Genomic DNA, 17250 nt, shown 5'->3' with positions numbered 1-17250 from the left:
TAATTGACTTTTTTAATTTATTATTTCTTTTTGAACAAGCGGTTACTAAACGAATGTCGTGAAGGTTTTCAAGAAAACTTGCTGAAGATGATAAACGATGAGGAGGAAATTACACCAGAGGATTTAGTGGTAAGCCCATGGCCACTTGTATGTGATCAAAGATTACTTAACCCTAATAAAAATAAAAAACACACTGCGGTGACAAACATGACAAGACAACGCATGTCGGAAAAACTTTGAATTAAAAACTTAACGTTTCGTATGTTACAACATACATCTTCAGAAGTGACCGTTAAAACGATTACAATAAGATTAAACGTGAAATAAAGACTGGTACCTAATCTAAAAATAATGACAGTGTTGAAATTAACAACAAACAGACTTAAAAAATCTGCAGAATTCCCATTGTTTTAAACATCCAGGACCTGGAGTTTTTTCTTCCGAATGAGCGAAAATTTCATTCAGCAAACACCACCATGTTCTCTTGCCTGGATGGCAAAGCTGGAATGGCTTAGTAGCCAAGCCTTGAAATGCTTAATTCACCGCCTAGCACGGTAAATAAATTGTCATAAACTGAGCTTCTCAACCAATCAGAATAACCCATTCTTGAATTCACCTCTGGAAATTATACTTATGCCTTACATGTGTTACAGGGCGATTGCAAATGGACAGATGGGCGGAATCACTGGACGAAAAAATAGATTTTCGCGGTTAGCAAATCTGTAGCAAATATGTCGTAAAGGCCTTATTTGCTTAACTTTGACCAACTTTGTTCCGAAGCAAATTTCATATTTGGCACCATATTTACTGAAGGTGCAACGCCGGTAATCAAACAATGTCTAGTCTCCCCCATGCCAGGCTGCCACATGTCAGCTCGCCTCGCTCATTGATTTCTCGAGCGCGTGATTGTATTTTATCAGCGATTAGTATAAAATCAATTAGCGTTCTGTCACAAATGTTGTTCTCTAATTGGCTACGCTACTCACTATTTTTTTTTTCTGTTGTAAAAAGTGAGTAGCGAAACAGCGTGCGATTGTCAACAGAATGGCGGCCGAGATTAGTAGAAACTAATCACTGTTTTATTGAAAATCCGCCAAAATGTTTTCTGTTTTAATTAACAAATTGACGATATTTTTTATAATTTTTTGTATATTTTGAAAGTTCAGTAAAAGCACTTTTTTGAATATCAATACTAAATAAGAATAATAAAAAGACAGACAAAAAAACAACAGGGGTACAGTTAGGTATTCTTAAAAATAAAGAGTTTGTCTACCAGCCAAAAAACAATACAATGATACTGCGATACTTACAATTACTTAACAATATTAATTTTTTTACTTTACTTAAGTAACTATTTACTTGTTGCTATTTACTACTTACTTTTCCCCCTTTACAATATTTCGCCTTTTCTTACATCTCAACGGAATGATGCGTTACGAGACGAAGGCTGTGTTTTCTTTGCGCTGATGGAACACGACTTCGCGCTAGTTGCTTTTTAAAGGGACAATTATTCCTGATTTTTGGATTAAAAGCACATAAAATTGTATGTTTATGTGTTGAACTGCAATCTTTTGAAATGTCTACTTCAACAATTACAGATTACAGAAAAATGCGTAGTTTCCGCCAATTTTCTTTCTTGATATCAATAGCCCTTGCTAAGATCTGCTTTTCCCGCAAAGACGCAAACCGCGCAAAAGATCTTTCTATTTAGGAGGCACAGTCCTTAATTAATTATCTCTTTTGCATGTAGGACGACCTAGCAAGTGATCCGTTGCAATGGTGCCTCGCCATACAAGACTGGACTATAAACAAACCAGAGGATGTAGCGGTAGGCTTGCTTGTGTATCATCTGTAAGGGAATATTTGCAGTATATGCGTGATCAAGGGGTGGTATAACTGAGTCAATGACGAAGCCTTGAAGACTTTTTCCCCAGGGGCACCTTTCATTCGCTCCAACTTTTCTATGCGAACTTTTTTCTGACTGGAAATTTCGCGTTTCCCTCAACCCCACTAACTGCCCCTGGGTCTCCGAGAATGGGCGTTGATCGGCCTCGGATAATAAAATTACCAACTTGACATCAGTTTTTTTTTATGCGTCTGTCCTATTGTTGCTGAATTTCGTCACAACATTGTCAAAGTGTCGTAGATCCACGATCCGCAAGGAACAGACCATGAACATAGTTGTCGTTCTTGTTAATATACCTAGCATACCTAGAATGCGACAATTCCACAACTTGTTTCGGCTTGTAAATTATAAGTTTAGTAAGAATACGGCCAGAAATACAAGGAAAAATTTGAATTGCCCAACTAACCTTTAATCCAGTGAAAACTGTTCATAAAATAATGCGCTTAAATACGTTTCAGCTTCTAAATTTCATTGACAGCACAAATTCCCGCTCACCTCCGATTTTCAGGTCTGGATCCTCAAGGTTTGCATACACAATGTTAGGTTTTCTCTTCTCTAGCTTAAAAACCCTTGATGGATTTGACTTTATTTAGATTATCATTTCTTTTTCGCCAAAGGAGTGCATCTTGAGGAAACACAAAGAAAACATCTTAAAGAAAAAGGAAAAGAAGAAAAATGAAGAAGATTTCCTTAAAACGATAAGTGACAAGGAAATTACACCAAAGGCGTTAGCAAACTACGAGTCCAGTTCTTTGCTTATGGCGATGAAGGTATTTAGTAAGCTGTGTATAATCAATGTTTAATTTATACCAAGTAGTTGAGTGAGTTAAAAAGTGTTAGAAAGTCGGTAACTAGTGGCCTGAGCCCCTCTCATAAACCTTTGTTGAAACCATCATTACGTTTCCTCAGTAATCTGGACATTTATATTTAGTGCGTAGGGTCGTACATCGGAGCCCCATAACCATAGAAATAGAAGAATCATGCATGCACAGAGAAAAGAGAACGATGTATTTGATTTTTCATGGTCGTCATGGCTAGCGGCATGGGTTATGTGATAATATTCTCGTTTCAATTTCAGGTCAGCTTCGAACTTCGAAGATTGGCAGACCAAAAGACCGCCGATGAAGAAAAGTTTAATCAGTTAACAAACAGCGTAGATGCCTTCACTTACTGTTTACTCGATCCGCTTAGAAATGATAAACAATTGTGTGAGACGTTTGGGGACTACGTCCTGAATTATGTTATCGAAGATGCCATTGACTTAGATCAAAAAAAGGTATTTCTCAATTGTCGAAACTTGAGGGGTAGAACTGAAATTTGGGTCAAGAAACAGATCAAATTGGTATCGCGGAAATTTTAAAAGCAGAAGTTAACCTGAGCGAGTATCAGTTTTAACTTAAATCCATTGATAGCAACCAGAAGTACATACAAAGACTATGAAATGTTTGACAAGCTTTGCCGGCGAACTTTTCCGTAGGACTCTGAATATTTGCCCGAACATTTTAGCAAAGTCGTTGGAAATGTTGGTTGTCGTTACCGTAAATTTTTCAAAAATACCTACAACGTTTGAAGGGCTATGCATTGTTTTCAAGCGATAAGTTAAAACAGTCGCGAAAGAAATGTGCCTTTTTCATTCTTTCTTTCTTCATTACTCTTTAAAAGGGGTATGGTGATGATTAGACCGGAACTTCCATCTTTCCAACTGCGAACTAAATAAGGAAATTTGTGATTGGAGATTACAATTTGCAAAAAAAAAAACGAGGCACTTTTTAACGCATAACCTAATGTCTATAAGCTTTGGGATCGCGGGATCAGCCTCAGCATTTTCTGTATTGTTCGATTGTGAACATCTCCTGATTGTGACCCTCTTTCTCCAATGGGGGCTGATCGACGGAGGATCTCCTATCCATTTTGAATATCATACTTTTGCTGTTCGTGTTTTCAGGGCTAGTAAATAGCATATTTGCTTACAAAGGCTGAGAAAAGAAACCTTACATCTCGTGTCCAACTTTTAAACTCTCACTTGCACCATATCTGCTGACTCGTGAGTGAAAAAGCTAAATTCCATTGTAAATGTAGTGCAATACTTTGTATCTTACTACTGACATAAACCACGCCCCGCCAAACGGATAGCGCTTAACTCCGATTGTCAGTGTATCATGGAGCGACTAAGCACACTGGAGGTAGCCCGCAGGCTATTCTAAAAATTCACCAAAACCAATTTATACTCCTCGATGAAAACAGGTACTTCACACGAGAGTATAACGTCCTATCCGATAACAAAGCACAAATACATTGACACTATGCTCAAAACCGGAGCTCATATTCTGGGACCAATCCAATAATGATTAGGCAACTCTGAACATGAGATGCAGTTATATAAAAACAGTTAAACGTTTTGTTCGAAAATTCGGACATTTGCTAACCGTTGACGCTTGAAAAATACCTAATGCAAGAAATTTTCTTTCTTCCTTTTTTCAGTTTTTTACCCATCCGGCAGTAGAGGACGAAATGAACCGCAAATTTCGTGGTCACTATCCTGACAATAACCAATGGATTTGGTGGCAGCTTGTGCTCTTCCGCTTCTTCTGTTTGTGGTGTGCATTTGACTGGGTAATTTTTCCAATCCTTTATGCTGTGATTTCTCTGCTGGAGAAAAGGAGAAAACGAGAAAAAGAGCGAAGAAGCAAACCAAGCGAAATAATTGAAGAAGAGAACGAGGACATAAACGAAGAAGCGAGCGAGGAAGGCATGTCTCATGTTACAGGTATCGTACAACCCGCAAATGGACATTTAGCATAAGAAAGTTGGAGAAGTGAGCGATTTCCCCATTTACCGTCGGAGATAACAAACGTAACGAAACTAAAAACCATTTTAAAATCAATAGGCCATTTTCAAAAATACCATAACACTCTTCGTTGTCCCTCCAAAATTTTGCATAAGCATTGTTTTGCTGTCCCAAGAGAAATTGAAAACAATGCTTATGCAAAATTTTGCAGAGACAACAAAGAGTATTATGGTATTTTTGAAAATGGCCTATACTCAATGATGTTTTGTCGAAAGACTCTGACGGAGGTTAGGTTACAGGTAACTTCCCTGGAAATAAAGGTGTTTTGAAATAACGATGCTGCACAAATAGTGCGAGTTAAATTAACAATGACGTAAATTAAGGTGCATAAAATTAACTCAAATTTTTGAAATTCGCACTTATAACATGCATCGTTAATTTCCCATAATAGGGTAATTATATAACAGCAGTTATAATTACAATTATGGCGACAGGTAACGGCTCCAATAAGCTCCCGTACGAAAGTCTTACTTTTATAAACCCCATCTCTTTATATATGAGAGGTAAATCATGTCAATTGACAATTTACAGTCGTTATCTAATTCAGCTATGGTGATCGTTTTTCGATAGCATTTTTAATGGCGAAGTATTTAATTTCCAAACTTAAGCGGTGCTACGCCTAAAAAATCTAGTCGAGCCACCTTAAGTCGCGATTGCTGTCTTCTTTATGCTTATTTTTTTAGTAAGACATTCAACAGGTGTATTTTAATAAAAGGACGAGAGATATTAAAAAGCGTAAATTGAACGTACCTTCTTTGCATACATTGGCGACATAGAAATTAACCGTTCCGCACATAGTTTCTGCTTCGTCACCAATCTCGTACATCGAGTTTTCGTTCCTTACTTCGCAAGCTAGACGAAGCGAGCGAGTTTCAAAAATTCGTTGCAGGATCAATTTTCATTTTTTTAAACAATAAAAATGGCCGGAAGTAGAACTTCAAGAAGTTCGTTGAGTCATGCTTTTGAAAGCTAGGCATGCGTAGTTCAAATTAAAAACGGTAAAACCAGGGTCTTCGCAATCTCGTCCCCAGAGGCCCGCGATCCTTCTGGTCTGCGCCAGGAATCGGGACCTCTGGGCTATTCTGAAAAGCCGTCACAAAGGCGTCTGAATCTGATTGGCTGTTGAAAAACTTTTTCTTTTCACCACAATCTCCGGCGCATGCGCACAATCAAACCGGAACCAGGATTTTCTGGTACGGTTTGGATTCGTCCAGAGCCGTTGAGTTTCTCGACCGCTGGTCAAGGGGAACGCAAGTTCTGGGAACGAGATTGGGGTCTCCGTTTCCTTTTGGTCAAAGGAAAGGAAGACCCTGGGTACGAGAATACTTCACCATACTCTTTGCGCAAGCGTATTCACGAGTGAAAACCAAGGAGTCAACAACGTATGCGGTCAAACGTTTTCAAGGTAGGGAATACGCAAAGTTTTGTTTTCTGATCAATCTGCATTTAGTGGGTTTCTTGTCTGGTTTTGTCTCGTTTGTTACATTTCGGCTAAAAATAAGTCAAGATGCTTGTATTTGATTGGGGCCGCGGAAGTAACTTTAGTGGTGAACTTCGAACAATAAAAACGACAGGGTGTTTTTGTCTCGAAACTATCGGTTTCGTAGTTGCAACTTGGAAATTTGATGTCCTTAAAATTAGCATATTAAATAGCTTGGCTTCTCGGACTAATATTTGTTTTAAGAACATCGATAGTGACTCAACAGAAGCAATATATGTACTCGGAAAAATAATGATGTTAACACAATGTGAAATACCCCCAAAAAAGCATTTCGGAGTCCTCTCAGACTGAGTCGAAGCCATGACCTTCCAGGTACTGATATATCTGTACTCTACTGAGACTGCATTCTCTTATTTCTCTGACTAGGTGCAAGCCCCAAATACAGAAATTGTTCGATTCAAGATATTTGGGTTGTATGTTTTCTTGGTAAGAAAAAAATAAATAAATACAAAAGTTAAGAATTCACGAACATTCATTATTCTTTTTTTAATTGTTTATTCATAAAGCACAAAGAGAGCCGTTTTCCACTTTTTTAGCTAATACAGTCAACTCTTTTTAACGGACACATCTATAAGACGGACACCTCCATAAGACGGACACCTGGTGATGGTCCCTGCAGTTTTTCAATCAATTTACTGTAACTAAACTCCCTATAAGACGGCTACCTCTCTAAAACGGACAACGGACACTTTGAAACCATCATCGGACACTTGAGAAGGGTTTTTTTCTGGTGAATAATACTTCTTAATTTCGTACCGACATAAAGCAAAGTTACAAAACAATCCGCTATAACGGATAACTTCTATGCTGTAGTGTTTGGGCTTCAAAAAAGTCGTTTTCTACTAAGAGTATAACAATTTGTAGAAGTTTTCAACTTTCGCTTCAACAAGCGAATACGGATTCACTGTGCATAGTCTTATTCAGCTTTATTATTTCAGAAGTAATATGGTGTCACGTTACCTCGTCTCTCTATAAAGCGGACACTTTTCTAAGACGGACAGCCGGTCCCTAAGGTATCCGTCTTAGAGAGGGTTGACTGTAATAGTTAAAAGCAGGTGTCCACTTTTATCTTAATTTAAAGTCTTCAGAGTATAAATCTCTCATTGGGCATATAGTCAAGGGTTGTACCGATGTCAATTATACTCGTTATTGTTATTTTGAATTGCCTTAAGGATTCTATAATACACTGCAAGATTTGTAAGAATATAAACTAAAAACCATTTTCTATAGATTGTTTTGGTATTTTGCAATTTTGCAAAAAAAAAAAAATTGGATTCTTTTCTAATTGAACTTGTTTTTTTAATTTTACAAATCTAATTGTTCCTTAAAGCAAATGTGTATACTTTTTGCAACACCTTACCAACGATTGCAGGAATAAATTTAGCGATTTATAGGAAACATTATTATCACTATACGAGGCAAAATAAGAAAATGCCCGGCTTTACGAAAACACACGTGGAATTTGACTGGCTGCAAACGCATTTACTGTCCCATTTCTGATTGGTTCACGGTTCATCATCCGATGATTATAAACCAATCAGGTTAGGTTAATTGACGCAGGAAAACCGTTCAGGTGCGAAGGCGTACAGCAAGCGTTCAACTTGAAGTTATTGTAGCCTCGAAGAGTTTCTCACTGGGAGAATTGTGAGAAATCAAAGTCTATTTGTTTTTAATGAGACAAAATACGGTTAAAGAAATTGGATTCAGAAGCAAATGCACCAGGCAAAGATACAAGAGCAAACTTCGAGTGCGACTTCTTGTTGTCTTGCGAGAAACGAAACATAACATGGTTCACTTGAATTGTGAATCTCCGTTCAAGCTAATTTAGCTAAAGTATTGCAGGAATTTTACGCCAATGTTCAACTGGAAATTGTTAGTTTGTAGAGTATTATATATTATCTACAAATCAACCCATTTCTGATTATTTTCAAAGCACTGCAGCTAGCTATTTTCAACTACAACTACACAATACATAGGTCTCAGTATAGTATAGTATTAAATTTTCATTGCGACTAAGTACTTTTGTTATTGGAAATATTAACTTCATTAATGTGTTACCTATCTGGATCTTATATTTGCCCTTCTTTTTTGATAATAATGATAATAAAATGACTTTTTCTTGGGAATATTGTTTATTTGCTTCCTTGCAGTGTCACAAAATCCCTCAAAAAGTCGTCTTATTGCCACATTAATCATGAAAAGCTCATTTTATTACCAGCCCATGTTGACTCTTATTCTGATTTTTTGTTTATACTCAGTGGCAGACCTGTACTCGAGTCCTTACGGAAAGTGTGTTCGAGACACACTGAGCTACATTGTGCTTGTTGTTCTACACTATACTCTGTGCTTATCGCCATCAACCATAGCGTTCAGCAGAATAGAATGGGTGATACTCATTTTCTTCGTGGGCCGCTATTTGACAGAGCGTCAACAAATCCGATACGCCATGCAACGCATAAAGCAACAGAGATATCAATCGAAGCGGATTCGTCTGAAAACGCTTTCAGTATATCTCAGGTAAGTTGTTTTTACTGCCATTTATACTTTGAAATTATTGCTGGTGAGTAAATGACTTTTCTTTCATTTGCTGAGATATTGTATATATCATTTTGAGGTAGGAAAACTACTGACGTTAGTCTTTTCCAGGTATTCTTCGAGAACAACCGAGTTTTGTATCAGTGGTTGCCACGTTGATTTGACATGGAAGCGATGAGGACTAGCCTTTTTTTGTCTGCGTACATGTGTCTTAAACTCATTGTTTTAACGAAATTATTAAAATCCTTCAGTAAGGATTTTTAGAAGTAGGAACAAGAGGGATTGGTATGATTTTTTTGATCCATGTAGCTTAATTATATATTTTTTTTCAAAATGTTTAAAGATCGTTTGCCCATCAAAATCAAACAAAATGTCACAGTCAACTTCACTAACTAAAACAAAGGTTGAAACGAAGCATTAAAAATAAGCCTTAAGCATTCAAAAACTGTATTAAACTCTCTGAATTTAATGCTTGTCTGATTGTGATTGATCGATAGAACAATTAATATACTGATTCATTGATTGATTGATTGATTGATTGATTGACTGACTGACTGACTGATTGATTGATTGATTGATTGATTGATTAATTGATCGATCGATCGATTATATGAATAATGACCGTTTGATTGATCGATTGCCTGATTAACGATAGATTGACTGATTGATTGATTGGTTGACTGATTGATTGATTGATTGATTGATTGATTGATTGATTGATTGGTTGATTGATTGATTAATTGATCGATCGATCGATTATATTATTAGTGATTAATTCATTGATTGATTGATTGTTTGATTGATTGATTGAGTGATTAATTCATTGATTGATTGATTAATTGATTGGCCTATTGTTTAATTAATTGATTCATTGATTCATTGATTATGACAAATATTTTGTTTCTAGCGACCCCTGGAACTTGCTGGACTTCATCAGTCTACTGGTCTATTTGATAATTATCACACTGCGGATAGCAACGGTGCTTACATCTGGATCAGAGATGAACAACCGAGCTCTCGCCATCGCTGGTTACTTCTACAGCTTCAATACCTTGGTCCTCACACTGAGGGTTTTTGGTTTCTTAACAGAACAGTTGAGAAATCTTGGCGTCATCCAGATTGCTTTGATTAACATTCTAAAAGACATCAGCACCATAATTTTACAATTTATAGCTGGCATTTTGGCTTTCTCCATCGCCATAACTAAGGTGTTCATGGCTGAAAAGTCTTTTATTGCGAATGGAAATGCCCAAAATGACATGTGAGTGCTTTTGTAACTTCATTTTTGTTCTGGAACTTTTTACCAAATACTGAAATTCCAATTACAGTTATAGTCCTGACCCTAGCTATTCGATTTCAAAGGGTGGATAGCGCTATCCACGGGATAAGTCACTATCGGGAGAATAGCGCGCGTAGTATGTTTTGTTGAGACTTCTCCACTGGATAGCGATTTATTCGGTAAAAAGCGTTATCAACCCTTTGAAAAACTGGGCCCTAGCTTTTCAACTTGCAGATGAAACATAAAAAAATTAAAGTGCGTTTCATTTTCACATCATCCCCATGCCACACAATTAGCCTCCGGTCACTTAGCTTTCTTTAGCCAATACCCATGAACACTTCTTGAACTCCTTTTTAAACACAAGAAACGTTGTTGTTAAAAAGAATCAACTAACAATGATGGTGATAGAGGGCTGTTGCAAATTCTATGCTGAAACTCTTTAGGAACACGACAACTTGCTGAACACTCATACTAACTAACAATTTCAAATATTTTTTCAGCACCTGTAGAAACTCCGGACTTTCATGGTAAGTGCGCCCATGGTAAGTTGCTCTCTAAAGCCCAGTTTCTATATGATTGCATACTATCGCAGTGGATCGGGACGATTGCAAAATCTTAAAAAATACTGAACCGTGTGATCGCGACGACCGCAGGGCAAATTATTTCGACATGGTCGCAAGCCGATCGCAAGCAGAAGTGTTGAATGATGGGATCTATTATCAATATTATGGGATTAGTTTGGATCGCAATGGATCTCAGTTGTGTTTCCCTGTGTTCGCAACGATCGCGGGGAATAGAACTTGGAATATAACTTAATTAAAAGGCTATTTACATTGCGTGGCTAATAATTAAAGATTTCATGAGACGATCGGTTCATGCTGGAATATTAAAACACTTCTTATTTCTTAAACGCTGAGCGTGAAAACTGTCATAAGAGGTAGCTGATAATAATAATAATAATAATAATAATAATAATAATAATAATAATAATAATAATAATAATAATAATAAACGAATATTTTTACTATTTAGTACTTGAGAGTGCTGATTAGCCAGCTTGTGATCTTCCTTGCTTACAATATCTAAACATCTTTATTTGGCAGTTGGTGGGCTATGGTTACTTATCTGGGGTGGTCTCTGCTTGGAGCACAGGAGTCTGATCCTATGATGTCCGTGGATGTTGCTTCTGAGACTGTCGCCAAAATCCTATACGCTGCCTTTCTAATTTTTGGAGTCATCCTTCTGCTTAATATGCTGATAGCCTTGCTTTGCAACACGTGGCAGCGTACAGAGGTAAGAAGTGATACAGTAAACACCCGCATATAAGAACAAATGGATTAAGAACATCAGGCTGAAATTTGGCCAATAAGGCCCCATTTTTATAAGAACAAGATCAGCCTGAAAGATTCAGCATGTTCTTATAAAATGGAAAAGGTGTCAAAAGTACATAAAAAACAAGTGATTTTATTTATCATTACCTATAATGAAGGACAGCCAGTCATCTCATCTATAGGCTCAATGATACAGTATTGATTGTGATCATTAAAATCAAATATTTATTAATTTATGCTAATTTTACATCTAGGGGCATTTTTGGGTAGTATTACTAATATAGAAATTTAAGAACATTTTAAGAACACTCTGAGGCTGATTTGTCACTAAGCACCCATTAAATAAGAACCCGATCAGCCTGACCTCCTCCGAAATCATGTGTTCTTATATGCGGGTGTTTACTGTATCTCGACTCGACCTGGTGAGGCTCTTACACCAGTGCACTATGAGCGATAAGAGCGCACATATCACCTAATTAATTTGTTTCTCTTCTGGCGGCCTCGCCTGACACTGTCACTATACAGTAGATACAGCTACAAACAGCAGCAATTCTCTTGCATCTTAAAAAAAGTTATATAATAGTAGCACAGGAAAAAAAAAAACGGGTAAAAGTGGTTGTATAGACCTTTACTCATCATCAGGACAAAATCACGAAATGTTAGTCCAAGGCCATAACTAACACATTCATATCTTGAATATTTCAAGGACAACTCGTTGAAGGTGTGGACTATCAAAAGAGCAATTACAATACAGACATACGATGCCTATGATCCAGTACCAGTCCCCCTTAATATCGTCTATAACATTGGAAAACTACTCAGGCTTGTGGGAAGCGACAAAAAAGAGGTAGGAAGAGATAACTATCGGATAGATAACTAGCGGCTGGTTCTTACTTACATACAACCTTTATTTATACACGAAAAAAGATAAAAGCTACAAGCTTGTGGGGTCGTGTACAAAATTAAAATGGCTTAAATATAAATTTTTTTTGTGGCCTACAATGCAAAGTGGGTAGCAGTCCTCTTGAATTACTAAATTGAGTCCTATTCCACAAAAACGTTTATAAGTGAATGCGACATAGTACGTGCCCTTAGGTGGCGATTCACAGGGTTTTTTTTCCCTACATCGTCAAATTTTCCAGATTTTGTTGCGAATTGCAAAATAAGTCCTTTAAAGTAATTGACCTATCCAGTACCAAGGTTTTTAAATTTTGGCCTGAGTTCGAATTTAAACACAGACAAAAGCCATGTTTTACTGAATTATCTTTTTAGGAGAACTGGGCATAAAGTGAAACTAACGCCTTTTGGTTTTGTTCGTACCGCCCAACGTCTCCAATAACATAATAAAAATAACTAAAAGTGGCTATAAGCCACTAAACTCGGAAAAGTTATTATGAAACAAGAATCGAAAACAGCAAACTGACAAATAAAGGTTTGCTAATACAAATAATAATAATAATATCATTGGCTATAAGTCGAGCGATTTTTTTTCACCAAATCGTACTGAAATAAATTCATCTTTAGCTGAGTGTTTTGGGTTAGTTTTTTCCAACTGGTTTTAAAAAACCAAAGGTTTACGGTCTTAGCTTATAGCTGAATAAATATCATAATGTTATTTCAAGAAAACTGACATGAATACAATATTTCGGTTGGTGACTAAGCATGTTAATTTTATGTAATTTAACAAGAAATGTAGGTATCAGAGAAAAGGTCTAATTCTCTAGAGGCCTTAAAACACTTGCACGCATTGCGTGCATATGTCTAACAGGAAACGAGTGAAGGAGTGATGGAGTGAATTCACTTCGCCCACTACAACTCTTTTCCGAGTTAATGAGAGGAGGTCTAAAAAAAATGAAGTGGGCGGGGATGAAAAAAATTTTCTTTACTTGGCATTAAGTTATCCACTGTTCTTGTGGTTGTCAAATACCGTACTTGTAGTCGTTCTCTTACACACTGCTCTTACTAAAATCTACGTACAGGTTTCTGTTCTCGTGTCGGTAACTACCACTTCGAATGTTTTTTTTCTCATTTACTTGCTATTTTTTAGATTTTCATATGATTTTAAAACTGCCTAGCTTGCACAACACTGTGTGCCGGGAAACTTGCCTTAATTTTTTCCGTTTTGTTTTATAGGATAAATTTGGGGTAACCGTAGGAAGATGGGTTATTGAAAGACTTGAGGACTTATACTTCGCAGAGCATAAAGACAATTTCCCTGTAACAGGTTAATGCTACTCTTTGTCGCCATTGTATATATGTCAGTAAAACGTCTTAAATAATATTATGTGGCCACCACGCACGGTACACCGACTTGTAAGTACCGGTGCACCAAAGTGGTGGACACATTCAAAGTCAGTCTTCTTTGCAAAATTAACGAGCCGCCTCAAAATTCTGCCAAGACGTTTTATTTAATCTATAAAAGATTTCCTACCAATTTGTTTAAAGTGCCTATGAAATGAAAAATGTTTTTGTTTAGTTATACAAATTACCTTAAGGAATACACGATTCCAAAGTTTGAAACGTGTAGTGTATAACTAACGATTTTACAAGCGCTCAATGTTGTGCCATTTTCCCTTCAAAAATGGTCAGAGGAATGGATCGAGTTTATTCCTGAAATACGAGCCGGTGACGCAACTTTGGTGTCTCATGTTTGTTTGTGCAGTCAATCACGCAGTCAGAGTTTACTGACTTTTTTGTAATCAAGGGGTGTTTTCGGGACGAAAAGATGTCGATCGTTTCAGAAATGACCAAAACTTCAGAAATATCTAGCAACCCCGAGGATGAAGAAACCGGCTCAACATTTAACAGTAGGATATTTTCGCGGCGCAGATCTTGATTCCGCTTACTTGCCTACAAGTATCGCTCGTACCCGTACAAGTATTGACAAAAATCCGTCCTAGAAAGTCGGTGAACTTCGAGTTTTAAAACGAATGGAACGAGTAAGAAGACTCCCCGTCCAACAATACCCTATGCTGTCCTTTCTAATCAAAGTCTGATCCTACTGAGCTCGACCGATCCTATTGCAACACTGTATGTTTTCAACCACATAGTTTTCGCAATTTATGTTTACTGGCAAGTTAAGTTTGTGTTACAAGCAAACGATGTGAAATTAATTCGACGTGAAATCATTATAGCCGTGAAGCCTTCCGTAAACCGTGAATCGACGTGAAACTTGCAAATAAATGGCCACATCGCCATACGAAAGTATCCGATTTAGATTCTTCTTTTCACAGGCAACTGAGTTTTTGAGAAGAGAACTAAGTAATGGAATGAACTTCAAAGATTAATATTTGCGATCTAAATGTTGTCACAAACGAACGTGACACAACATACGGCGTGATACGGGCTTCCTTTGTGGCCAAATTTTACTTAAATATCGGCGAGACCCGCACCAATTCGAACTCTGTTTTTTTTAATTCCCCGTTACCTCAAGCTAAACCCTACTTGCATTACCCTTGGATTTGCCATTCATTCATTCCACTATCATTGTCATCCGTCCTTGTTATTTACTATCGGCTATTTCGAGCTCCAAAGTGTGCCGAACAGAGCGGCTTGTGCTTCGAGGAGGGATCTTTGAAATCACGCATAAGGCCTCCTTTCATTTGTTTATCATCGGCTATTTCGAACTCCAAAGTGTGCCAAACAGAGCGACTTGTACTTCGAGAAATGATCTTTTAAATCGGCAGCCATAAGGTCTCCCTTCATTTATTTTCTTAGTATCGCCCCTTTCGAACTCCAGTGTGCCGATCAGAGCGGCGTGTACTTCGAGGAGGGATCTTTAAAAACGTGCCTGTGAAAAACTGGACCCATTTTGCCCTCGCAGCCGGATCAGACTGGATCTGATACATTCGTTTACCTGGCGTGAACAAAGAATTTTTACAACTTTGCTGGTTAGGGGCACCGTTTTCTCACCTTCGCCATCATGAGATCGATTTGAGGCGACGAAGTGACGTCAGCGAATAGTATCACGTGGTATTTTGACCACGCGATTCAAATACCATTTTTGAGGGGAAAATGGCACAACTTTGAGCGCTTGTAAAATCGTTACTTTTATTCCTACGCGTTTCAAACTTTGGAATCCTGTATTTCAAGATGCAAATTAAAAACTAAACAAAAAAGTTTTCACTTCATAGGCACTTTAAATTGTATTTGGTTTTGAAAACAAGAAAAAAACATTGATTACATCGTCGTCACAAATACATACACATTATGAATAAAATCATTGTTGGGGTCTTACTGAAAGTCAGTAGCTTAAAGAAACTACAGAAAATACCGTGACAACGAAGAGAAAAGAAGAACAAAGATATCAATTTAAATCAGTTCCTATAATGGATGTCTCAAATCGCAATTAAGTTAGATAAGACATACAACGTCACGAAAAGGTGATGAGATCTAATGATGCTTCATTTAGATGAGGATAAATTTGAACTGGTGCTGCATGAAGAGAGAACAACAAGAGAGAGAAACCAAGAAAAGTTGGAACAAGTGGACCGATTGGTCAGTGACGTTCTTTGTACGACATTCTCATCCCAAGGCGGTGATCAAGGAGAGCTGTGCGTTGGCCCAGAGGTAATTATAGAAAATTTCCTATGACGTTATAGCGATGCTTTACAATCACAATAAGATACGTATGTAACATGTACTTTTTAATACAAGGACATCATCGAAGTTATGATTGCAACATAGGGTAACTAAGCAGTTGCGAAAAGAAATCCTGAAAAAGTCAAGCTTTAACTGGATTCGACGCCATGTCCTCTTTGATACCGGTGCAGTGCTCTTACCAAATGAGCTATCACGCCAACTGGCACGAGAGATCTTACAGTTTTTTTATTTATGCTCTTAAGGGCCCTGAAGCAGTTGTGAAAAAATGCCTGCAAAAATTAGTCTTGGATGGAGGTAGTTGCTTGAGTTGCATACTTAACTGCGATTGTCTATCAGGAATTAAATATTTTTACCCGCAGTTAATATATAATATATAATATTCCATAGACATGTTCCCTTTTTTGGGTTATGACGAAAAGGAATTCTGAGATTTTGCAAATTATACTGAAGTAAACTTCGAAGGATTCGCTCTTCACTCGAAACCGCAACCGAAGTTCAAGTTTAGATTTTGATTGTCACGGACAGCGGTTGTCTTATTAGCCAATTAAAACATTTTAAAAAAATTTTGACAAGCGTTGTGAATGTTAGAAAGTAAGCGTACTTTCTGCGAGTATAAAGCATTAATGCTGACGACACTTTTGAAACGTTTTGGAAGCAAAAAGAAGGAAATCCGTCGGAAAAATGATAAATTCTTTATCATAAAACAAATAAAGAAGCCTCGACTGTGCTCTGTTCTGTTGTAAAGCACTTAGGAAGCGCCGATAGCACTCAAGAAGTAGAGTGAAACACTCGCCTAACAGCTCGTGTTGCCCCCCTACACTTCTTCTTTCATGCTATCGGCGCTTCCTGCGTTCTTTACAACAGAACAGAGCACAGTCGATGCTTCTTTATTTGTTAAATAGCAATGTAAGTTCCAAGTTGGATTGGATCCAAGGTGTGATGATATGATTCATATTGTTCATGTATTCCGTTCTTACAAAAAATAGACAAAATTAAAATTCCTTGCCTAAATTTAAACCTTGGGTACGTTCATAGGTACGCTCGCATTATTGTTATTATTCTGCCTTCCTCGGCTTCGACGTTCTCATAAAAAAGCTATTGTAGAAAAAAAAACTGTGTTATTTTTGGTACTAGCTAGTTTCTTAGTTTTTTTTTCTGATCATTCCTAGATGTGGAAAGTCCGGCATGGCATACAAATAGAAGGTCCCCTTTTAAGCTATGAAAGTGACATTTATGGAAAACCTTACG

The 17250-nt window shown here is 37.3% G+C and overlaps 1 protein-coding gene across 1 annotated transcript in view; it reads left to right on the top strand.

Moving 5' to 3' along the window:
- The window catches only part of LOC144636696 (uncharacterized), a 366639-nt gene that overhangs the window by 21803 nt on the left and 327586 nt on the right, over positions 1-17250 (top strand). The window contains exons 5-17 of the mRNA XM_078495881.1: positions 40-129; positions 1751-1828; positions 2524-2676; positions 2985-3182; positions 4388-4673; positions 6622-6681; positions 8514-8772; positions 9698-10051; positions 10570-10596; positions 11173-11362; positions 12107-12247; positions 13534-13624; positions 15812-15969. Of these exons, the coding sequence (XP_078352007.1) occupies positions 40-129; positions 1751-1828; positions 2524-2676; positions 2985-3182; positions 4388-4673; positions 6622-6681; positions 8514-8772; positions 9698-10051; positions 10570-10596; positions 11173-11362; positions 12107-12247; positions 13534-13624; positions 15812-15969 (2085 nt within the window). The remainder of the gene's footprint in view (positions 1-39; positions 130-1750; positions 1829-2523; positions 2677-2984; positions 3183-4387; positions 4674-6621; positions 6682-8513; positions 8773-9697; positions 10052-10569; positions 10597-11172; positions 11363-12106; positions 12248-13533; positions 13625-15811; positions 15970-17250) is intronic.

This window comes from Oculina patagonica, chromosome 13 (genome assembly GCF_052425735.1).
Source record: "Oculina patagonica isolate OP01 chromosome 13, crgOcupat, whole genome shotgun sequence".
In the NCBI taxonomy this organism is placed as follows: Eukaryota; Metazoa; Cnidaria; class Anthozoa; order Scleractinia; family Oculinidae; genus Oculina; species Oculina patagonica.
The sequence above is the reverse complement of the archived record's forward strand: the minus strand, read 5'-3'. Positions and strand labels throughout refer to the sequence as shown.